Source organism: Galendromus occidentalis, unplaced genomic scaffold (assembly GCF_000255335.2).
Source record: "Galendromus occidentalis unplaced genomic scaffold, Mocc_1.1 scf7180000077471, whole genome shotgun sequence".
Classification (NCBI taxonomy): domain Eukaryota; kingdom Metazoa; phylum Arthropoda; class Arachnida; order Mesostigmata; family Phytoseiidae; genus Galendromus; species Galendromus occidentalis.
This window is the reverse complement of record NW_003805459.1, coordinates 573118-596915: the sequence shown is the minus strand read 5'-3', so window position 1 is coordinate 596915 and position 23798 is coordinate 573118. Positions and strand designations below refer to the sequence as shown.

The following is a 23798-nucleotide window of genomic DNA, read 5'->3' as shown; positions in this document are numbered from 1 at the left end:
ATCGCTTGCAGCGCAATCATGACGCGGTATCGAGTCAAGGATTCACCCGACCAATCACGGAATGAAAGCGACTTCGACAGGGTAGATTTGAAGAAAGTTCTGGACACCAAATCTCGTCTGATCAATCGACCCCGGTTGGAGATGAATTCCAATGAGACGAGAGAGTTACAGTGGCCCACAAGGAAGAGAAGCAGCAGGTCAGCGAAGAAAATAGCCGTGAAGTATGCGACATCCGGATCCGGGTTCTCTACTCTCGCCCAAAATTGGCGGAGATTCACCGCGATCGAAAATAAAGAGCTCAGGTTGAATAAAGTTTGAATGTCCGAGAGGTAGCTCTCCACCGCTAAAAAGTTCGCCATCAGGATCCTCAGATGCTGCCTCGAGTTCAAAATGAAGCTCCCTCGATTCGCAAAACATTTCACGTAGGATTTGAACGCGAGGCACACCCTGGCGTAGAACAAGGCCTGTGACAGTCTGATGGTGGTACACAGGAAGCTCAGCGACCAATCCAAGTAGCGGAAGACTTTGAATAGGAGACCTGAGTAATTTCGACGCTTCTCGAAACAAAATAGGTAAACCGTGAAATAGTCTTCGTTTTCAAAGCTTTCCAGGTCCACGTACATTGCAAGAGCTGTGACACCGTAGAGAAATATCGAGGAAAAAATATAGGCCGTGAAGATTCTCTCATAGTCGAAATCCTTCACTGCTATCTGGGAATCACCGGGCCCGTTTCTCCGTTTTCTGCGCGAGAGTACGCAGCTCGGGAGCTTCCGTCTCATGATTAACACACTGACTATAAACGTTATGAGAGTTCTCTGGAGAATCGCTACGGTATCGAGCATGTTCATGTACGACACGAAAACGGCAAAATAGAGACAAGAAACTCGTCCAGACGCATACATGATGAATTGAAGCGTCGGACAAAGGAGTTCCAGCAGTCGAAGAGGCACGACGAGTTTCCTCAGCCAGCGAGCAGCCGGGCCCGCTTTCGCCGGGAAGTACATCGAGTCCTCGCAGTGCTGTAGCCCGACGGTTGAGGTGTGTCCCGAGGGCTCCGAGACCCGTCGCCTACATAAAACGGTCGCTTTTAACGCTGCGTAGGATTTTCAGGCAAACGATCGCTTTCTAGATCGACTGCAAACAGTTGAGCTGCTCAGAGTACGCTCCGAATCGCCGATTAGAGTGTGAGAAACTGCCATTGGGACAAAGTTGGGATCGTCACAGTTGTGTTTCGTCGTTGGTCGTGGCGTGACCGAAGAGCAGTTGGCGATCCGAGCTGTGTTCGGATCGATTGCTTTCACAGCGATTTTTCGAGCTCCGAGAGAGCGGCGGAATTTCTCGAGAGGGAGCGGTGATCGGGAATAGTGAAAGCTGAGCGGTGCGTTCTATCGAAACACTGGAATTCGCAATTCAGTCATTGCTCGAATTAGTTAACTTTTCAATTCAGTAAACACTCTTCAGGCTCCCGACCGTTCTCTACGGAAGCACAATGTTAGAAGCTCTCGATTCTCGATTCGGTCGAATTCGATTTGACAAACATCACGATTTCGTAATAACATTCATGATTTCCCGGTCCATAGACGGACTGCTTCTGCAAGAGTGAGCATAGAGTCCAGTTCAAGTGTCAAGGACTCTCGTAGCATCATGTCGCCTGACCAAGGAGCACGTCCAAATCCGCAATATGTTCGAGAGAGGGGTATCTCTGTGTGCTCACATCATTCGCGCGATTCAAACAAAAAATGTGTCGAGGAGTGAATAAAAATTAATGTACGGTGCGTACTTTGAGGAAAAAGTGATTGTCACGCCTATTCCTAATGGTGTACATCATCTCTCGATTCTGTCAGCCGCTCGCGGTTAACAAATTCTCCGTAGCGTGTGCACAGAATCAAGCACTGACAATGAATGTTCGTTGTATACCAGAACCAGCTTGGCAGAGCACTACTATGTTAGTCGGTCGATATCGCCCATCATTCTACAATCTATAAGGAACTCCTCGATTCATCGTTTCCGATAGCATGTATCAAGGAGAGAATCGGAAGCGACAATATTCCTACATCGGCCTACATCGGTGGACGAGCAATGAATGGATGACCAATGAGACGATGGGGTGTTAATCAAAACAGGGTCCATGATCTCCATCTTGCAGGGTTCCCGACGCCACCTTTTCGAATAACGGTGAACCAGAGGGCCCCAAGAAGCGTGAGCCGCGCGAAATGAGATTATAGACCCAGGAATAGGCACCTATGATGGGAATGATCTAGGCCCGTCCAAAATCATCGAAGTCCCCTGAACTACCGGAGGAACGAGCGGGCAGCGTACAGAATTCTGTCTCTCGTATATCGGAGTGTTCGATTAGAACGAGCAGAAGTGAGAGTTCAACCATACAAAACTCTCACTGACCCGGAAAATTTCTCCGGGCACGCTTCCTTCATGCTACCGCCTCATCGATTGTGGTTTTCACATTACTTGCCAACGGACTCTTCCATTTGAGGCATGACATGGATCATCCGCGGCGGTGATCAGCGCGGTTGCGCGCGGTCTCCACGGGAAAGGCGACGCTAGCGCCCTCTGTAAACAGAAGCACATGGCTCAATCCCCCTTCAGATCTGCATCGATACGAGGGATTACAAGTGTCGTGATTCTGTGCTCGGAAGCCTCTAGCATCTGATTGAGAGGTTTTATCGAAGTATCAGTGTTCACTTCAGGCCCTGCACGTGAGGCGTGCGTGGACTGCTGTCGTCTCGAGGAGTACAGTGCAAAGCAGCTCGAAAATGCGTTCGAAAAAGACACAGAAAAAATCGCTGAAGCGTATCGGTTCTGAAAAATTGAAGGAGCCGGTTTCGAGCTCGAAAGAGAATGTCAAGAAAGCCACCAAGGTCATGCTGTTGAAGAACAAGAAGAAATCGGGCAAATCTCGCGATCAGAAACTTGTGGAAACCTACGGCGGTGAGCTGGTCGACCTCACCGATCTGACCGCCTGGGGTGACTTCGATGCGGAGTACGACGAACCTAGGGACGAACGCTACAAGATGATGAAGAAAGTGGTGAGTTAGTTACTCTTACTGCCGGTGCCTCCTTCCTGTGAGCCAAACTAGAAAGGCTTGAATGAACGGAAGCCTTCATGAGGATTCTGACGAATCCGATCAGAGATTCCTCCAAAGGCGCTGGTAGCATATTCACATGTCTGATTTTTCCTCCCTTCAGAAAGGTGATCAAGCCCAAGATACAGGATTCGAAGACGAAGAAGATTCCGACGAGGAGCTCGGTACCGAAGACGATAGCTTCCAGCTGAGACTTGCCAGTGACTCTGAGGATGGGGATGGCGTGGAGGGAGATGAAACATCTGACGACGAAAATGACGAGCCGACCGACTTGAGTGAATCCGTAGCAGAGCTTGTCGATGAAAGCATGGACTGTGGCGATGCGGAGGCAGATGACGACGGAGATGAGCCGCTTGAAAAAATGCCCTTCAAGGGTCCACTGGCCGTGAAAGTCCGGCCCCCGAAGAAACGGAGGCCGAAACCGTCGTCTCTACTCGATGGGGTGGACACGGATAGTGACGGTGACCGAACGAAGGATGACGAAGCCATGGAAGTAGCCGAAGCGGGGGAAGATCAAAGTGGAGCCGAGGAAGACGTCTCAGTTGAACTCGACGACGCGGAGAAGGCTCTCACCAAGGAATGGGAGATTTTCGAAATCGAACCTCGTATCCTCAAGGCCTTGGCCCAGCTGCGATACACCGAACCAAGCGAAATTCAGAGCCAATGTCTAATCCCAGCCATCCGGGACAGGTGAGTGAGTGGGTTCAGGTAGGACTTTCGGGCGCAAACCCAGAGTGCTCCGCTAGTCTGGGCGAGACGAATAAACCCTCCTCCTGAGGTCGAAGGAAATGGAACTAGGTATCTATAGTTTGAAGGGAATATCCATGAGAACGTACCTCCGATCGCTCCGGTACCGGATTCAGCAGAATATCCGCGTCAACTCTGATGATATTCGTAGGTTGGACATACTCGGTGCGGCCGAGACTGGTTCTGGAAAAACACTAGCCTTCGGAATACCCCTGGTCCATCGCCTCTTGCAAGAAAGGTGCAGGAACAAGCTGGGCGCGTTGATACTGACCCCGACCAGAGAACTCGCCGTTCAGATAAAGAAACATCTCATGGATATCACAAAGGTTTAAGTTCTTGCCGACGAGAAAATGTTTAATCGAGAAGCATGCGACATTGGATGATCGAGAGGGAACCTCTGCCGCGATACTAACTCATTGAGATATTCACTTCAGTTCACAAATCTGCATGTCGTGTGTATTGTTGGCGGTCTAAGCCACGAAAAGCAAACAAGACTCCTCGCGAAAAGACCAGAGATAATCGTCGCTACACCGGGTCGTTTATTCGAACTCGTGCAAGAAGATCCCCAGCTTCAGGAGCAGCTGATTTCCGTCAGATGTTTGGTGATAGACGAAGCCGATAGGATGATCCAGAAAGTGAGTTTCTCGTGAAGCGTCGTGGCTGAGAATGCAAATATCCTTCGGAACCTCGAGCACTGACCGAAACTCAATTTCTCAGGGACACTTCGAGGAAATGCAACTGATTCTGAAATTCATGAACTCAAACCGCATCGGGAAACGCCAGAATTTGGTGTTCTCTGCGACTCTGACCATGGATCCCCACCTGCCCGAGCGAGTGATAGAGAGAAAGAAGAAGAAAAGAACAGGGAGACTGGATCAGCTCAAAGCCATGCTCGGCATGACGAAACCGAAAATCATAGACACCACGAAAAAAATCGGTGAGGATCCCTTCAGTCTACTATGAGGGTATCGGCCGTTCAAGAGAGGTCCTCGGTCGGGACTAGATAGACGTCGATCACGGATTCGCGAGCTTCGGCAAATTTTATTCACCCCGATATACACAATGATTCATTTACATGAAATTATTGACGGTCCCGCAGTGTCAGAGTAGCATGTCGTCCAGGAAGGAATCGAATTCGTCCTCGAGGTTCGGCTCATCCTCCTTCGCGATCGGTTTCGCCCAGGGGTTCTCGTCTTCGAGGCGTTTCTCCTCGAGAACCTTCACGCGAATCTCCTCGTCGGAATCCGAACTCTCAGATGAGTTCGAAGCTCCGTCTTTCCGACTCTTTTTCCTCTCTTGCTTTTGCTGCCGGATTTCTCCGAGTGTTTACGTTTTTCACTCCGACCACCCGCATGCTTGGTGCGATCTTTCGGTTTCTTGGTAACCTCACGCCGCTGTTTGCCATGATTCAGTTTCCGGGAACAGCTCTCGCATAATCTCACTTTGACAAGGGCGTTCTTGCGTTCGCCATGCTCGACGTAGGCGAAGTTCACCTCCCAACTCCGGAGACCCTCCTCGTTTTTGCAGTGCTTCTCCCCGCAGCTGAACTGACCTTTTCCTATTACGACTTCCTGTTCGGTCCTCCATCGGAACGCGATTTTCTGTTCCTTGTACAGTCTGAGATCTGTGATGCAGTACTCTTTGAAGAGTTTCTCGTAGTACTTCTTGGCGAGACGTTCCTCCCAAGTGAGTTGACTTGTGTCCACGTCATCCCACACGAATCGATGATTCTCGCGCAAGGCGTCGGCGTCGGTTCTGTCTCGCGAGGGATCTCTCCGGAGTTTCTCAGCCTGTCCCTTATAGCAAAGGAAATACTCATTGATGAGTTTTTTGTGCCGGCTGTAGGCGTCGAGGAGCGGTTCTGCGTAGCGGTCCCGGAGTTTTGCTTCTCTCAAGTATTCTTGTTGAGCGTGTTCTTTGACGTCTTTGAGTCTGACAGCGGTGTTTACCGCGGTCGAGGTCCCGGCAGTGAGAGGATCTCTCTCAACTTTTTTCTTATGTTTTCCACTATCGCTTTCGAAAGCAGAATCGTAGTCGTTGCCAGTGCACGAAACGAGGTTGTCGTTGTATTCGAACTCCGACATCTTGAGTTGGTTCAGTAGACGCTTGAGAGAATCGATGCGAGATCGTCCATTGAAGACAGAAAGCAGAACACTTGCTCGTTGCAGCTTTCCCGCTCGCCCAGCTGAGAGCTCTTCAAGAGGAACCAGCGTGTTCTGTGTTGATGTTGTTGAAGCAGGGATGTCCTCTCTCTTGTTGAGCTGAAATTTTTCGTCTGCTTCATGATTGCTAACGCGCGATGCATCGTTGGGTCAGGTCATCTCGTCGGAGTAGAGAAATTCGCCAGAGAAACGAAACGGAGTCTCCGAACGAAGTCATCGAATTCTGAGAGATTCATGATCATTCTTTTTCAGGCACGGCAGAGACCTTGACAGAGTCTCGCATCTATTGTGAAAAACCTGAACAGAAGGATGCTCTACTTTATTACTTCCTCAAGATGCATCCAGGACGAACGCTGGTTTTCTGCAACTCTATCGACTGCGTTAGAAGGCTAAAATCGGTTCTCGAAGCCCTTCGAATGAAACCGATGGGTCTGCATGCGGAAATGCAGCAGCGACAGCGATTGAAACATCTTGACCGTTTCGCGGCAACTCCAAATTCGGTGTTGATCGCGACCGATGTAGCCGCTCGCGGTCTAGATATTAAAAACATCGAGCACGTCATTCATTTCAATGTCTCCAAAGCTTCGGAAACCTATATCCATCGAAGTGGGAGAACAGCCAGGTCCAAACAGAGTGGGCTCTCGGTAATGCTTGTCGATGGCCGAGAGCTCCCTCAATACCGTAAATTATTGCACGCGTTGAAACGAACGGACAATCTCCCGCCTTTTCCCGTTCAAGAGAATATTCTGAAAATCTGCAAAGCTCGCGTCGCTAAAGCCCGCGAGCTCGAGACGCTACAGTATCGCCAGAAAAAGGTACAAAAGTCAGACGGATGGTTCGCCAAATGTGCGAAAGACGCCGATATTGAGCTTGACGAGAATTTATTGAAATCGAGTGATTGGAACGAGAACCGCAAGGCTAAAGTCAAGGTGGAGTCGGTGAAACGTGAGTTGGACGCTTTACTCAGTAGGCGGCTGGTGCCTTTGAATCAGAAAGTGGGAAACGCTCTCGATATTCCAGACAAGGATCCCCTCAAGCTCGTGAGGGGAGCTAAGGGCACGCTGGACTAGTTTCTATCCTCGACGAGATTTCTATGATTTGAAAATAATAAAGGAAAGGATATGTGGATGCTAGCGGAGATCACGGACCTTTTTTTTCGATTCGAAAAGTCAGATGCTGACACGCTCTAATGGCGTCCCCCAGAACGGGGACCTTATTATTTATTGAACTATTATTTACAAGGCGGTTGTGACGAAACTTCACCGACTGTCTTGTACTCGGGGAGTTTGACATCTGAAGTTCGTGAAGCAAGTCTTCCTCCATCGGGTCCTCGATATTCTTATCGTAGACTGCACCCCGCGCCACGACTCCACAAAACGTAGCAGGAAACTCAGGAGAGCATGTTTCACTTGAGATTGCAGACCGCTAGGAGCGAATCTGGTGTCGGATCCCGCCCTCGGAACTTCCTGAAAGCTTCGCTTGGTGACTCGCAGCCTCCGTCGAGGAGAATCGAATTGCAGAATCTGGAATTTCCGAGGAAGACAAAATTGAATTCGTATCCGATCCGGACGCGTCCCGACGGATTCGATGAATCTCCGTCGACGCCGCGATGCTCGTGCGTCGTAGCGAATCATACCGTCTCGAGACTTTGAGCGAGTCTTCCTCGGGGCATTCGCGCATCGCCTGGAATATCTCAGCAGCGAGCATGGGTCCCCATACGTGAGTGTAGTAGCCGGCTTGGTAGCCGCCGATAATGACCTCCCAGAAGCCTCCGAAGAGGAAAGTTTCGTGGAATTGCCACGGGAAAGATTTCACAATCGATGTGTAGACTTTCTTGGTGATATCCTCGCTGAAGTCTTTCCTGCGAGATAAATTACGCGTCAAGCTCTGGCATTGAAGATTACCGGTAGGGATGGGAGTCCGGAAAATAACGGGGAGCCCCCTCAAGTGGATGAGCGACACAACTCACGTCGAATAAAACTCGAGGTCTGCCAAACTCTTGAAAAGCTCAATCTGCATATCGACGGCGTACAAATGCAGCTTCTGTTCGACGATCCTCTTATGATAGTCGTCCGGCAGGGCTTCGTTGGCCGAGAGCATCCTCGCGAATCGTTTATCCAACAGAAGCATGTCGAAGAACGTAGGGCACACCTCCGAGACGTCATGCGGGAGGTTCGCGAGACCTGCGGTCTCACTGTAGCGGGCTCGTGATAGGGTATGCTGGAGAGCGTGACCCATCTTCCTGAGGAACTGGCTCAACTCGGATAAACTGACGTGGGTTTGATTGTTCAAACTCATCACCACGCTGGTCGAGGGTTGGACGCCGGCGGCGGCATTCGCGGCTGCAAGGGAAAAGCTCGATCAGATTTCGCAAAAAATAGTCACGGATTGCAAGAGTGATGATGGGTCTTCTCCCGGGCGTATGAACCTCGGAGAGCCTCTCTCGTTCCAGAGGGCGATTATCCTAGGACATGAGGCTCAGTCGATGCTCAATGATTCTGAATTTCAGTCGCGGAGGAGCCCGGTCACAGTTCCGTCCTAATGGGATCGCTGAGTGCGATGTGACCAAAATCAAATCTCAGCAGAAATATCCTCACCTCTGATGACGGTGCAGTAGTTTCCTAGCTTCTTCTCACTTCTGGCTTGAAGATCCAGGAAAATTTTCCCTACTTCTTTCCCTTCGACGGCAACGTTGAACACCGTGATATCTTCAGCCCACAGAGACTCTTTCGGCTTGACTTGCCTGAGCTCCACACCGAATAGCGCATCCACGAGTCGAACCATGCCCTGTTTTAGGGAATTCGATGACGTCACTCGTGAATCACATGAAGTAATGAGACGATTCCAAAATGAGAACGCCCGGAATTTCGACTCACTTCGATGACAGCGGGTAAAGCGAATAATTGTTTGAGATCTCCCTCCTCTATGGCGAGGTTCGCGTCGCGGTAACGTCTCCTCCAATAGGGGAGGTCCCAGCGCTCCAGGGGAACTTTGAAACCTTTCTGAGCACAGAAGTCTCGAAGTTCAGTCATCTGCCGATCAGCGACAGGGGCAATGCTCTTGGATAAATCGAACAAAGTTTTCTGTACGGCTCCAAACGAAGGAGCCATTTTCGTTTCCAGCGAGTACTCTGCGTAGTTATTGAACCTGCGAATGAATCGTTGCGGGTGACATCCAAAACCTCAGACGTTCCAGATCCCAATGGCTGATCCCAGGATGAGCGGCAATAGACTGCCTTACCCGAAAAGCTTGGCCATGAAGTGTCTCGACACCCGGATCGCCTCTACTTCGTCGATGTTGTATCGGCTCTTGTTATTCATCGAGCAGCGGATAGCTTTCGCCTGGTAGAGATTCCATCGCTCTTGTCGATCGCCGCAATAGGACAGGAAAATCGAGAACTGAGGCTCATTCAGAGTGACGATGAAACCCGATGATGTGGCAAAGTGGTGCAGAAGATATTCCGGGAAGTTTTTCATGATCGCGCCGTCGATGCGATGTTTGAAAGCATTCGTAGCGTCGTTCAGCTTGCTGTTGTAGATGTAGCTGTTCTTCTGAATGCTCGCCTGGTGCTCCCTCAGGGCCTGGGCCTCATCTCGATTCAGATCGAGGCCCGAAAGTTTGCATTCCAATTGGTACTTCCGAATGAGCTAGAGAGATGAAACGATTTAAAAAAATAGCGGATCGATCACTTCATCGGAAAACTGAGGCATTGGGGATGGAGGGGCTTCGGGGAACTAACCTGCTGCTGGTCCGGCTCAAATTTATCGATCTCTTTCTGGAAGTCTTTGACTATGCTGTACAACACTTGTGACTGGAAGTGTTTCTTGATGGCGGCTCGGAACTTACCGTGGAGTCGTTTGAAGCCGTCCGTGAACTCTGCTTCGTTCTGTATCTGATGAAAACAACGGCCGAGAGTGAAAACTCCAACAAGCTTCGGTTCCATTTCGTACAATCTATTAATCCCGCAGAGTCGCGATATTCAGGCCTCCCGGGTGTTTCCCAGAGCTTTCAGCGCTCTCACTCACCAGGGTCAGATGCTTGAAATTATGCCAGGCCTTCAGAAGCGGAACTTGAAGCTTATCCACCTCTCCAATGGTTGTCTCGAAAGTTTTGGGGTAGTCGGGATCTGCGATCGTACGCTCCGTCAATTGAGGTCCCCTTCTACCCATCACGCCCCGGATGCAATAGCCACTGGTCTATTTCTCCAATGATAGACATAGGTACCTTGCAGCTTTTCCTCAAGCTCTTGGATCGAGTCCTCGTACTCGAAAATCCTCTTCGCCAATCCGTTGTAAGCCATTTCCCCAGTGATGCCCTTGTATTGAGGGATATCACCCAGCCGCAAGAAGCTGTTCGTATCCGGGGTGTCATCGGGAACCTCGGGAAGTCTGCGGACATAATCAATATTTCAATGGAGATTCCTCAAGACCATTCTCCGGGACACTATCTCCGTCGGGAATCGGCCAGGACCATAAATTGAGCGCGGATGCGGGGCAAGTCTGTCACTTCGCGAAATGGCGTTCCGGCCGCTCTGATTTGACCCCCAGAGGGTTTGGAGACGTTACTCGACTGGCTCGGTGCGCGGAATGGCAGGAGAAGCTTCCGGAGCGCTTCAAAAAGAATGCCGGAGAACTTCGGGAAGACCCGCATCCTATGAAACCGACGGGAAGAGCTAGTGTACGATCTTGACTCACAATACATAATAGCCTGCCGAAGTTGTTCTACTCCTGTGCTGTCGAATCGGTAGCGCACATCTTTTCACCGATCTGAACAAGTATAGACTCCTGAGAAGGCCTGGCATGTTCTCCGTTACCAAAGAACTTCACCACGCACCCAGGACACGAGATTCTCCGCACAAACAAGAGATGGAAAGAGTCGTTCTCTCTACCGGCACTTGGTCTAGGGTTGACGGGTACCGCTCCCACGGTCGCGATGCACCGCGGGTAATCTGATGGTCACTCCTCAGGCTCTGAGGCATTAGATTTCGGAGAGAGATTTCATTGCAGGGAACGATGTTGCTCCGGGAGATCGCGATGATAAGCTCCTCCGCCATTGGCTTCGGGAGCAGATCGAACTTATCAAATCAGACTCATCACTGGAATACTTGAAGCCTTTGCGTCGATCGAGCAACTCGTTGCGGAGTATGCGATTTTCGTGTACGCGACGCATATCCTGCTCTTTACGGTTACCATGGAGAGATCAGTCGTCCATACAAGTCTGTGTAAAAGAAGCTTTCTGACTGGACCTATTCCAATCGTGCTTCGTTGTCCTTCACCCTCCTAATTTTCTCAGCTCATCATTTTCTCGGAATCTAATAGAACCTGGCTCCGGTCGCTTTTCTGCGGAAACGTGATAGGACTCCAATAGATACCGAGAAGAATCAACCTTCATATCACAGGACTGGGGTTATAACGGAAGTTTGCCGGCGAGAAAAGGTCGAGAATTTTCATAATCGGTGCACGGGACGCGCGGGATTCCGAGCCCCTTTGATTAGGCATGTTGTTTCAGGTCGGAGCAAAAGAGAGAAGTCACGTCACATACCATATGTACAGCTCGCGGAATGAGAGTCATAAATTGATGAAGGTCGACGCACTGATGGTGTTTTTGATTAGTATGCACTTGGGCATTGGCCCATGGGAAAGTGGATAACCCGGAGAGCAATCCCTCCAGGAAGGGTTTCCGAGGCCGCCGGTCGCTGGATCCGATCCGAAGCTTTCCTCGCGTGACAGCTCGTGCCTGACTGTGCGAATCCGCATGCCGACGCTGACGCGACGTGCGAACCGTTCGAACCTCTCCGCTATCCGACGCTGGATCTTTTAGAGAGCTCGGGCCATGAATTCGCGATTTTTCATGAATGAACGGCGTTCCATTCGTTTGTCAACAATCGTTGTTTTTTCTATGCCCTGTCGGAAGTCGGAAGGCACAGCCATGACGTCCAACACTGGGTCGCTGCATTCTGAACCAAGAATGCCATATGCTCAGAACTCCCCACCGAGTCCGATCGTTGCGATGGAGCAGAAGATTTGAAAGATATTACCAGGAGATGACTAGAATCAGCAAATGATTCTGAACGCTGGTGCTCAATCGGCCAGAACCTGACCGGATGCCTGCGCTATTTCTTACGCCATGATGATATCTAAGACCTTCCCAAAGAGGCCCTGAGCCCGCAGGGAGAACGCTATCGAGAAATTCTGCACCCGCTTACCTTTGGAGATATCGAATCAAGAAGGAGGCTCCCATGAACATGAATACTCCTCCGGTCGCTCACCTTATTCTCTCTCGCTCAGTGAAGTATCGAAGGACTCGATGTCCGCGACCCCCTCCACCTTTTCTTGAGCATCTGTCTTGAGGGAATGGCCTATCTATCGTCACGGCTTCGGAACCTCGAATTGGTATCCATCCCCGGAGAACTAGACTACTGAATCGGATCGCATGGAATCATTTATTCCGTAGTCTGACTTGAGATCAAAGACGCAGTCCAGACTCGCAGAGGCAGATCCAGAGTCTCGAGGCATACCGTGCAGATTTACGACAATATAGTTTCCACTTCCCATTTTTTTTAGTCTTCGACATTCAATTGGTATGTTCGATGATCGCGCAGATTTCCCGCCCGATTCCCCCCTGCCTCCATCGCTGTCTTGCCCTCGTCTCTGAGGATGACGAAGGAACTATCCGATCATTGAGTGACTGCACTCCCTTCCCGGAGACCGGTTATATCCGCTCCCACCGGTGATATCGTCATAATACCCCGTCGAAGCGTGGGTCCAATTTGACTTGGGGACTAGCAAGTAGCACGGGAGCTGGACTCGACCGTCTGAGCGAGATGTCCCCCCATGTTTTCCAGATCCCTTGTGAATTTCGGTGTCGAGACGATGGATATAGGCTTCAGGGTTCTGAATTGGATTCTCCACCCCATGGGTCGCATCGAGTTCTCACTGGAAGATATCCTCCTAAATCGTGAGATGCGGGTTCTAGAATATACACAAGGTGGAGGATCCATCTCATCCTTATTCGTCCTACAGGTTCTTCGCTCCGGGAATCGCCCATCTGAATGATTGCCTCGAAAATTCGCTCCGTCAGATTGAGGTGCTTTTCAGCTTGAGCCCCTTCACGCAACCTCGGAAACTGCCCTGGTTCAGGGCTGGCTGATCTGGAAAGATCAACTTGCAGGGGAGTTGAAGAAACCGCCCATGCCGCTCGGCACTGGTATCAGGCTGGGTCCGAATCTGACAGCATGCGCAAACCAGCACCGTGAGCGAAGACCGCCTGACTCTGTTTACCAAAAACTCGAGAAAGAGCGCCACCGAGGGCGCCACTTGATAGCCGGTGGACTTGTGTGTAATGCCTTAACACTTGTTCTCCTCTCTATTTTTGAGCGAGAAGGGCTCAATAATAGAGCAGTGAGATGATGACAACCCGAGTGAAGATTCGATGCTCCGACGACGTTCAGTAAAGCAAGAACTGCAGCTCTATAGTTTGAAGTAGCGTTCCCTGCAACCTGGAAATTTCGGCTTGCATGTGAATCTCGCGGGAGAAAATGGGTGAGTCAGCAGTCAGTCATGCCAGCTACTTGCCGTGGGAAGAGGCCACGCAGAGTTCATGTTTCGGCCAAGATACCCATCAGCTGAGAAGTCAAGCTTTGCGGGACATCGTGAGGATGGTCGAGTCGCCTACCTCGTGATGTATTGCGAGCTGAAGGCTTCATTCACGAAATCATTACCCTCGTCCTAATCAGGAAATCCCCATTCGAATTGAATATTTCCCTCTAGGCGATGAGGTGTCGACAGACGGACCCTCGCCGGGGTTGCCAACTAGAGAAGAACTGAACGAATCGACAGACAACACCAATGGAGTTGACAGAGAGGATGCTCGAGCTAACAGCGCTTCACCCGATGAAGCCTCAATCAGAGTCGAGGAGAGGTCGGACGGGATCGACCCCAAAATCGATGACCTAGCCCAAGCTCAATCACTTTCGGTGGGCGCGATTCATAAGCATTACTGCAAAGATCTTCTAGAATCGGCGAACACACTTCAAAGTATATGCAACGTTCAGGACACGTCTATCACGCTCATCGAATACAAGGAGAAAGTTCTCGTGGAGCTCCGTGAGTCCTATCAGTTGGAGGAAATTCTCGACGAAGCACAAAGGTCAGTACCGACACGACTGAAGGAGTCTCTCTCTCTCTCCAAGCAGTGAGTCTCTGAAAGGTAGTTGCCTCCTGGATCTCGCCGCTCTGCGGTCCGGAGTCATCGATCCGGATTGATAATTTATTACAATTCCAGGTACTACAATAAATTGGTCGGCCTTAAGACAGAAATGGCTGCACTGAGCAAGAAGTCCAGAGAGCTGACTCGGAGAGCAGCCTATGTGAAATCTGTGCAAGAGAAAGAAAGAGCCAAAAAAGAACAGGAAAGGAGACGCCTCGAGCGAATCGAACAGGACCTTGCGCCGCGATACTCATCGGATCTGGCGTAGCTCTGATTCACTGGTCGTTCACTGTGATAGGAATGTCTTTGAGACTGGCTCCACACGTCTGTGAGTCTTGAGTAATCGAATGTTCCATCAGAGTTGTACCTGAGTCTGCGGTTGTGTGATTGCGAGTCCATCGGCGGGGTTCAAAGAAGTTTCTGCTTATTGAAAATCACCGGGTTCCGTGTCGGGTCCGCGTATGAGTCAGATCGAGTGATAAAGATCAGTTCGAATATCATAGGTACTTCTCTTTTTCGAGCGTTGAGGCATGCTTGTGTCGAGAGTAGGTTGATTGAACCGGCTTCTGTAGGTCGGTACCGGTGCTTATTTCTCAGAAACAAAGATAATATAATTTCATGATTATTCTGGACTTCGATCGCGCGGTCATGGCTTCGAGAGGGACCTTTCGCAACCCGGCTCATGCGACGTCTGACGGAGTTTACCGAGCGCTTTCGGGAATGCGAGGAACCAAAGTTGAAACTCATGTTGAAGAAATATATCGATGTTGTACACTCGTGAAGATCGTACCCTTCTTCATCGATGATAAAATTATCCCGAGAAGACGGAACCTGACACGGCCTCGTCTCAGATTACGAGGTCGGAGAAATTCCCCCTGGCAAGCTACCTAATTCCCCTCTCATAGTATATCCCCGGTCATTTCTGTGACTGAAATTCATTTGCGAGCTATCGAGCCCAGGAAAGTGTTCTAACTTTTAGGAAGGGAGGTGAAGAGGCTCCACCTGCGCATTGTACCTTGGACGGAATCGAGGAGCAATTATTTCTCTCTTTCAGACGAACTTAAAGCTTTATTTCAATACATTTCGACATTCGTCGGTGAGTGAGTAGGTAATACTTTCTTCTCGATACACGGAGTGACTCCGATTGCTTCGCAAGCCGATAAAATCCCATAATCAACTCCTGCGCAATAATTCCTCTCCTGGTTGTCTCCTTCGACCATATCCGACTTGCCGGTCCGTGTTCTGATCGGAAGGTAAACTATCCTGAACATACCCAGAATGAGAATCACGGTAATCGCTGATAGCGTCTCGATTTGGAATCCCGTATGCCTTTCCAATCTTTCCTGACTTCAACTTTTTTGCTCCACGTAGTTCGAATGAGGGTTAACTTGAGACCGAGTTTACTTCGCGCCTCGGCCGACTGGCCGTTGATTTTTCCCGCCTGACCGGACCCCGCGTTTCTCGATGCTACAGTACCGCGCCTCGACTCGAGCACCTGATCTACAAATGCGGAGTAGACTCGACTAACGAATAATAGCTAAACCCCCCGAGATTCTGCTTGACCTAATGTTTACAGCGGCCTCTCGGAACGTCCTGTATGTAATAATCACATTCGAGTACTTCCACCCCACGGGAAAGGAAAAATGTAGTCACAGATCGCCTCGGATTTCTTTGCCCCGATCATGAGAATATCCTCCAATTTCCGCATTGTTTTCCGACGCCCGCCTGAATCATCTCCATGACGATACTCATCAGTGACCCAATGATCTGAGCGAATCAGTTTTTCTCCTCCCCTCCCTCCCCCGCCCCTCCCCCGAAGTGACATCTTGAACTCAACTATCGAAAAAGGTGCTATCGTGAGTGCATCATGTTCACGAGTTTTGTTGTTCGATGAATCCGGCGAAAACCTTTCGAGACAAGAGCAGGACTTCGTCTGAGGACGATTCCGGGCATGGGAACAGTTGTCAAGCGAAATCCATCTCGTGCTGTCAACGCAAACGCAGGGATAGGGAAACTTCACGTGGGGGACATGACTGAGGTGGACTTCTTCCCTCGGCACCGACATCGACGGGCAGCAGATCTAGTCCTATGCGCTTTCGATCCATAACTAGCGACCGGTAAAGCTAAGCATTGTGGAATCTTCAGGTCTCCGCAAACGCGTTGAATAGATACAGTTCATTGAGGAGCCATGAAATACCACCACTTCTCTCCGTCAACATCTCGGAAGGGCGGTTTCCACGGTATCGATTTCACGATTGGAATGATGCATCGATGGCCTAGAATAGTTCTCCTGAAGAGCCAACTGAGATCTCCAGCATGGATTCGGTGATCGATCCTCAATCAAATATCACTCTATTAGTTTTCGCGAACCAGAGCTCTTCCACTCGTTGTGATAGGTGTGACCGGTGTCGCATTGATTCGATGACTTCGTTCCACAAGAATATCGTTTTCCGCGTCGTCTGACCGTGGTCACCAATCCTCTCGCCTGTCCCAGGGAATGGTTCCAACAGAGGACCATCCGCTCGAGCTTACTTCCCTTCTGCCCAGAACTCGTCCAGCCTCGACCTCGCCATGTTCAAGTCAGCTGGTTTCGGAACGACTTTGGCAGCCGGACCGCCCCCTCCGATGGTGCTGTGATCAATGAAGGACTGCGCCATGGGATCCACGGGAGCGGTTTTCGGAGCCACGGGTGTGGGAGCGACCGACGGGATCAGGGGGGTAGCCATGGCCAAGGGTTTCACGTCGGGAACTTTCCTCTCGACTGCCACCGGCTTAGCGACAGGCTCGGGAACGGTCGGCTTGGTCTGCGGCTGAACGGGCTCGGACGCTGCGGGAGCAGCCTGAACTGGTTGAGTGGGGGTAGGTGTAGGTTTGAGGATTTCGGCCGGTTTCGGAGCTGCTCCATTCTTCGCGACTGGGGAAACCACCGGGAGTGTGGGTGCTTTCGCGGGTGGAGCAGCGGCGGGAGAAGATGCCGATGTCGCGTGTCTCGCGGGGGCGGAGGGTGTCTCTGCATTTTTCGGAGAAATCTTCTCGGCGGCGGGTTTGCTGTCTTTGCCGCTATCTTTCGCCTTTGAATCTGTAACAAGCAGGGCATGACCTTTATCTCAAATCCTGCTCACCCTCGGTACGATAGGGGTCACATCCTGAATCAGGAAATCCTCTGCATTCGACCGATAGCGGCCTCCTCGGTCGCTACATCAGTAGATACCCTATGGCGAGCTTGTAAAGATTTTCTCGGCCAGCAAAAGCTCTATGGAGCCCTACATAGAACACTCGCACGACCATAGCACGAAGAGACCTTCACACGTTACGAAGCCAGGCTTTCAGCAAAAGACGAAACACTAGTCCGAGTGCACGGAGTCCAAGTAATTATAGAATCTAGCAGGGACGACAAGAATCATGGTCTGGAGTCTGGAAGCTCAGGTATCGATCGTTTTTGAACTTGCATCCATCCTCACAAGCTGATAGACAGAGGATGCTCGATATTCGGAGAAGAGTTCCGAACATCGAGTGCTTGATGGGCCATGAGCCATGATTGATGTTGATTGATGATGCCTGAACCTCCGAGCTCCACTTATGCCACTTTGATAGCTTAGGGAGTCATCATGACCTTCCAGGGAAAGATCTCAGACTTGAATGTACGGAAAATGAATTCGGAGAAGGAACGAAGCTAAGTAAGAAATAAAGAAATCACTACGTTACCATACAAATATATCAGCAACGACGCACAACACTGACTGGGAAGCTGTCTGGGTCAGATAAAGAGTTTGAGTAGGTTAAGAACGAGTTCATTCCAGGCTCATATGAACACGATCATCATCAGCATCCGATGAGGGAGGCGGGCGGAGAGATTACACAGGAGCAGGGGTCGATAGATTCGTCGAGGGATACGGACTAGGACTCTGTCCAGAGGCAAACGGGAATGGGAACTCTGGTCACGGGTCTTTACTCGCGGCACAGTCGGGGGTCAACTCGTATACAAAATACAGCAGCGCTAGCGGTAGCAGCGATAGGGACAGCGGCAGCGGCGCACCGTCACAGCTAAAGCACGTCAAGTATCACAGTTCGGAGGCGCGCAGCAGCGGGCAGCGGAAGGGATGGAGAGTAGCACTCGTCATCACAGTCGATGGCTGACCTTCTCGTACACAATTCGCACGACGACCGGACCCCCTTTGCCATCAGGCAACTCGGGGATGCAGGCGAGGATTTTCTCGCCTAGAAGAGAAGATTGGAATGGATGCAACTACCACAACAACGACAACAGCAAAGCCGACATCATTTACAACGGCAGACAGACATTACAATTATTCCACATTTTAGCCATCACGAATCATGGAAATAGAATCGGCGATCAATCGCTTCCCAAAAGCGGCGAGTGCACGCATTCTCGGCCGCAACGAAAGCTTCCGGATACGGCAAGGTAGCAGAGCGAATCGGGAACTTGAGAAATTAATTCGACGGAAAGCATTCAATTCATGCAGCAGCAAGTACGAGACATTCGATCTACTCACCGATGGTCTCGCTGGGCGCGGGTTTGATCCATTTCTTTTCTTCCTTGATTTTATCCCCCTCTTTCGCGGGTGTGGGCTTCACCACTGCTCGCGGTTTTGGACTCTGAGCGAAGCAACTAATCAGAACTTCGGCGCGAATTGGCTAGTCAGGGCCGGAACCTTCTCTCCATACGGATAGGATACAGGAGCGGATTCAGTCGGAATATAGGCTGTTGAGTATTACCTGGACTTCTTTATTATCAGGGACTTTTTTCGCTGGAGGTTTCGCAGTCGGAGTTTTTGCGGCCGTCTTCGTGGGAGACGTTGCCCCGGTCTTCGAGTCTGGAACGTCTTTGCTTTCTGGGCGCCTACGTGAAACGCTGCGGCTTGTTCTGGGCTTGCTTGCACTCCGACCGGTGGAAGCGGTTGCCAACGCAGGTTTACCTGGCGAAGAAGCTGGAATTGAACACTGCGGTCAAAATATCAAAAGGAACCCGGAAAAGCGTGACGCGATACTCACTGTCCTTGTTCAGGGGAAAAGCGGGTCCCAGCGAGTGGAACCTGCTCTTCTGCCTGCGGTGTCTTGCACCGCTATCCACGGTATCGTGTAGCGTGAGTGCGGACACCGAATTACTCCAAATTAGGCGGTTCCTCTCGGAGGGGTAATCCGTCTCCCCGATACCCGAAGAACGAGATCGCGTCTTATACTCCTCTGCCTGGGAAGAAGAAAGGGTCGCTCGTTAACCAGAGCTTCCTGAAAGGCTCCTTGCCGGAGGAGTATCAAAGATTTCAGGGAAAAATCGAGAGCCAATCTGACGAATCGGATCCGGAAAAGAAAGGGAAAAAAATTCGAAACTTTTCTCGAACCTTGTGTATCCTCTCAGCGACCTCTGCATACCAGGAACTGGGTCCATCCGTTGTATCCAACGGGGTATTGCGATGCCATGATCCCGCACTGTACGTGTACTGTGAGAATGGTCGATACTCACTCGTGTATTCAGTCCATCTGTAAAGACAAGGAATAAAGTGAGCCGAGGATCTTTCAACGCCGGAACTCTAAACCAGCTCTGACGTGCTCTGGACACGGAGCGGAATGATAGGAAACGACCTGTAATCGCTCCGAACTTCCGATATGCAGGTGACAGGCTCCGAATTTCTCATATTTCTTGTTCTCTGGCGGAACAGTAGTTTTCGGCAAACAATTTTATTCTTTAAAAAAAATACGGCAGCCCTCTAATTCATCCGGTCGTCCCTCGGAACTGCTCACCTCGAATGGACACTATCAAAATGATTCCAATGCCGTATCTCGCGGACAAGGAAAATATCTCTATTTGTTCAGCCTAGAAACTCAATCGAAAGCCAGAATGATTCGGAATGTCACTAGTGACAGTGGGACCCTTGTTTTGCAAGGGAAAACTCATGCTCGACTCGTGTAAGCGAAGTCGAACGCGGCCTGACAACTGGTAGACAACCCATGTGTCATCGAGACCTAGCTCATGCCAGTTTCTATTCGAAAGTTTCCGGCGTCAGTCAGAACGCTAACGTTGCGAGAGACCGGCGCTTACCTCCAGGAATCGGCTGTTGGTGAATGTGGCATGGGAGCTCCGTTCGATGGAGCCGGGTGAGACTGGGACATGAGTCCACCTCTGAGAATATCGCGCACGTCGCCCATCCTTACTCGAGGATTCTGGAAAGATTCGAAGAGCAGCAGTTAGAGCCTTGCCTTCGTCGAGCCCGATAATTGAGCCTGGAGCTATCTGCGAACCGGTTTCGAGCGTGGCACTCCGAGGATTTCCATGCTAGCCCAGAACACGGCTGTCTGTGCCGAGCGACCGTCGGTCGCCGTGCGTTTCAGATCGGCCCATCTGTCGGAGCATGGACTTCTGAAAAACAGCTGTGGCCGAACGCCCGGGCTGTCTGGGAGAAATCGAGCGTTCACGCAAGTCTTCGCCGGCCATAACGTCGCTTAATGCTGCCCTACAGTAAACTCTAGTTCCACCAGACGACTCGGTCACTGACTCGCGTGCCGCCAGAGCGAGCTTTCCCCGAGAAACTCACTCGTTCGGCGAGTTGAAGAAGCTTCCGCCTGCCAGAGAGAGGCTGAGCACTCAGGAGGAAACCAATCAGAACAAGCCAATTAACGTAGAAATCGTCCCGATTGGCAGCCACTGTCCTATCGTACCGATATAGTAGATTCCAGCGCGCCGACGACGATCAGACCATTGCGTGCTGTCGGTGAACGATCGGCTGGGAAACACGTCGACGAACGGTCCGCGACCCTCTCCGTATGATGTGGGCCACCTTCTCCTCCGAGTGCAGCCGAGAACCCTTTCGTCTAAGCGTGAGCAGCCGGGATCGTAATGAGCTCGCGTCGTCAGAGGGGCGCGATCGAGCACATGCGGGTCGAGACTCCGACAAAACGCCCTAAAACACCAACGTTCACCCCGTCTGAGAAATTCTCCGGGCTCATTCCATCTGGAGAATGTCACTGAAGATTCCGGAATATGGAGTGAATGTGTAAATTAAGGCGCCTCTGAATTGAATTGATTGGATTGGAGTCCGAACGACTCAGGGAATGCTCCAATGACCCCGGAGTGTCCAGCCTTTGAGGGGATGGCCGGAGATCTCGTGTTCGTCCAAGCAAGTGATTCGACTTGATTCAATTGGATTTAATGAGCGGGTCCGGAGTCGCCGTTATCGTCTCCTTCAGAATCCAATATGTACAATACTCCCAGCATCAGTACTACCGAATTTGTGTAGCGGAAAACAATTCTATCGGAAGGTGGCTCGATTCGGAAGCGCTTGGGGCAGGCTGCCGAGAGATCCGAGTTGGGACTGTTCGAATTCCTCGACTCCGGGACTCCTTAGTCTTCGCGGTTGTGAGCAAGGCTTCCAATTAAGCTCGAACGATTGGAGTTGACCAGTGCTGACACTATTCCATTGTCCGCATGCAGACGATGCACCCACTGGCTGTCTGCGCGGCGCCCATCGAATCGGACAAGTCAAGAAAAATCTTCGGGAGTCTCCAAAAAGGCGTGGAATGTCACCGAGAAATCGAGAGAAGATATGCTCAGGCTCCCCTACGGTCGCAGCGTTCACGTCTACCCGTCAAGGCCACTCCCATAAACACGTTCACATGGCTCACTCAGCTGAGTCGGCCCAGAGCATTGTTCTCTCAAACGTCCACCATCGGCATAGATGAGACTTCTAAAGATTATGGTTATATTGTCAACGGATGCCTCGTGAGAAATCGTACTCGACCCGCGAGCACATGTTTATGCGAGAATATCGATCTCTTTTCTCGGGGCTTGCCGTCGGTCCATCTACGGCGGCGCGGCGTTCCGGGACGGTCAATCGATAAGCCAACTTTGGCGAGGCAGTCCAGAGTCGTGAGATGGCTTCGCGAGTTCCGCATGATCTGAGGTGCATCACCTCAGAGTCAGCATTGCTGGTCATCGCCGGAGTTCACGTGAGGATGAAATATTGTGATGGGGCAAATGTTGATCCGGAAGAACTCGTAGCAGCCGGTGAGGAAACGCCTTCGCCCGCTCTCTCGGGAACGCTTCGATCTAAGGCGAAGGCGACACTCAGCCAAAGCGAACAAAAGCTCTTGCGATGCTTGAACGACGTCGTTTATGACTTACTTTCTCGCTAGTCGATGGTGAGCCCTCCACCGACTTCCTACTTCGGTGGCTTCGAATTCCGTCCAAATGGAATTTCTCCATTCAAAGGGGACCATTTTTCGACTCGTGGATATTTTCCGACAGTGTCGTTCGCCGTAGATAGATGATAATTGTATACTCAGAGACGCTCAACTCAGATCGAGATGCCCTCGAAAACTTCGATCATGAGAATTTTATAAATTGGACCACTCATTCTACCCGAGGCCGTTCGATTGATGCCGCGCCTCAGGCTCTGACGGTCCCAATCGATAGCAGATATTGTGGCAAATCGAGCGCTTGCAGGTTATTCAGTGGTGGGCCAAAGGTTCCACTCGGCAGCGGCACGGCTCTGCGGAATAGGATGCTTGGCGCTTTGTAATGGTGAGTTCCGTCATAGCCGCCGCTACGACTACTTCGTCCTGCGAGCAAGTTAGCCATCATGAGGGTTGCGCCATCGAGTAGCGAGCAAGTTACATTTTTTCACGATGGCCGACTTATTTCCGCAATCAAGCTTCTTCTTGGGAAGTTTTCGCGGCTGGAATCAATGACGGCTTCTTCTCCTAAAATGAACTCGATCATATACTGGACCGGGGACCGGGAAGTCGGCCGGGAGTTCCGACCGCAGGCTCCGCTGGTTGGTTGGTATATTCCCGACCCGGCTCCGAGTAATAAGGATGGGTCGACTCTGGATTCTAGTTCCGAATAATCGGAGCTATTTATCATTCTGAATTCAAACAGAAGCCCGCTTAAGAGTGTCCCGGGGACACGGAATTCGTCGAGTAGGGACACCACACCCTTCAAGTTCTCACCTACGGTCAAGCTTCATGGACGCGAGCTGACAGCTGTTCACGGAAAGTTGAAACACACTCCGTGCGGAGGTATCCGAATGCGCTCCGCTGGATCACTTGGATACTCTTGGATTTCGTTCCCGAACGCCGAGCAAACAAAAAATGGAAGCGATCACCATCAACAACGATAATGAGAGAAAAAAAATAGAGAAACATCAGAAGTACCACCCCTAGCGGCGAGCGGAGCAGTACCCTTGGTCGCCGCCGATTCTGAGTCAGCGATGGTGGGCGAGGAGGTTTCGTGGCTAGCTTTGGCTCTCACTTCCCGATTCAACTTTTTGCCTTGCCACGAAACTTGCTGCTGTCCCTTCCCCTACTTCTGTTGCCATGTGAGCTACCGATGCAGTGGTCACCATTGAAAAGAGACAGGATTCCATTATATTACCACCCGGAATGTCGAAGGTCCGGGGAAAAAGTAAGTTAGGTTCTTCAACGGTGGCATGGGGCCTGGCAAAACGGAAATCATCGCGGTCTTCGAATTCTATCATTCCAAACCCCAACGATTGGAGGAACCCAGTCCTGAAAATCGATCTGAGATTTCGGAGACTGCGATTCACAGTTTGAATGAGAACCGCGG

The 23798-nt window shown here is 50.8% G+C and overlaps 5 protein-coding genes across 5 annotated transcripts; 2 read left to right on the top strand and 3 right to left on the bottom strand.

The window, feature by feature from the left end:
• Positions 1-2582: 2582 nt before the first annotated feature.
• LOC100906166 (ATP-dependent RNA helicase DDX24) lies at positions 2583-7134 on the top strand. Its single transcript, XM_003744649.2, has 6 exons — positions 2583-3044; positions 3205-3791; positions 4000-4174; positions 4283-4483; positions 4566-4785; positions 6263-7134. The coding sequence occupies exons 1-6, from the start codon at positions 2772-2774 to the stop codon at positions 7078-7080; spliced, it is 2274 nt and encodes a 757-aa protein (XP_003744697.1). The 5' UTR covers positions 2583-2771; the 3' UTR covers positions 7081-7134.
• LOC114828291 (protein FRA10AC1) lies at positions 4950-5932 on the bottom strand. The gene is given in 2 exon segments (XM_029111812.1): positions 4950-5140; positions 5143-5932. Coding segments are annotated over 2 exon segments (981 nt in total).
• A 165-nt stretch (positions 7135-7299) lies between the features above and the next one.
• On the bottom strand, positions 7300-10864 carry LOC100897164 (organellar oligopeptidase A, chloroplastic/mitochondrial). The gene is made up of 10 exons (XM_003744648.2): positions 10705-10864; positions 10235-10398; positions 10036-10136; positions 9750-9902; positions 9251-9657; positions 8887-9157; positions 8608-8797; positions 7980-8352; positions 7647-7871; positions 7300-7533 (listed from the first exon to the last, which is right to left on the bottom strand). The coding sequence occupies exons 1-10, from the start codon at positions 10809-10811 to the stop codon at positions 7416-7418; spliced, it is 2109 nt and encodes a 702-aa protein (XP_003744696.2). The 5' UTR covers positions 10812-10864; the 3' UTR covers positions 7300-7415.
• Positions 10865-13398: 2534 nt separating this feature from the next.
• On the top strand, positions 13399-14988 carry Pldn (biogenesis of lysosomal organelles complex 1 subunit pallidin). The gene is made up of 3 exons (XM_003744592.2): positions 13399-13551; positions 13780-14158; positions 14294-14988. The coding sequence occupies exons 1-3, from the start codon at positions 13548-13550 to the stop codon at positions 14484-14486; spliced, it is 576 nt and encodes a 191-aa protein (XP_003744640.1). The 5' UTR covers positions 13399-13547; the 3' UTR covers positions 14487-14988.
• A 1758-nt stretch (positions 14989-16746) lies between these two features.
• Positions 16747-20383, bottom strand: LOC108864429 (nucleolar protein dao-5-like). Its single transcript, XM_018640039.1, has 6 exons — positions 20277-20383; positions 19579-19717; positions 19232-19427; positions 18956-19155; positions 18733-18835; positions 16747-17297 (listed from the first exon to the last, which is right to left on the bottom strand). Exons 1-6 carry the CDS (start codon positions 20381-20383, stop codon positions 16747-16749), a joined length of 1296 nt encoding a protein of 431 aa, XP_018495555.1.
• Between the last annotated feature and the right edge of the window lie 3415 nt (positions 20384-23798).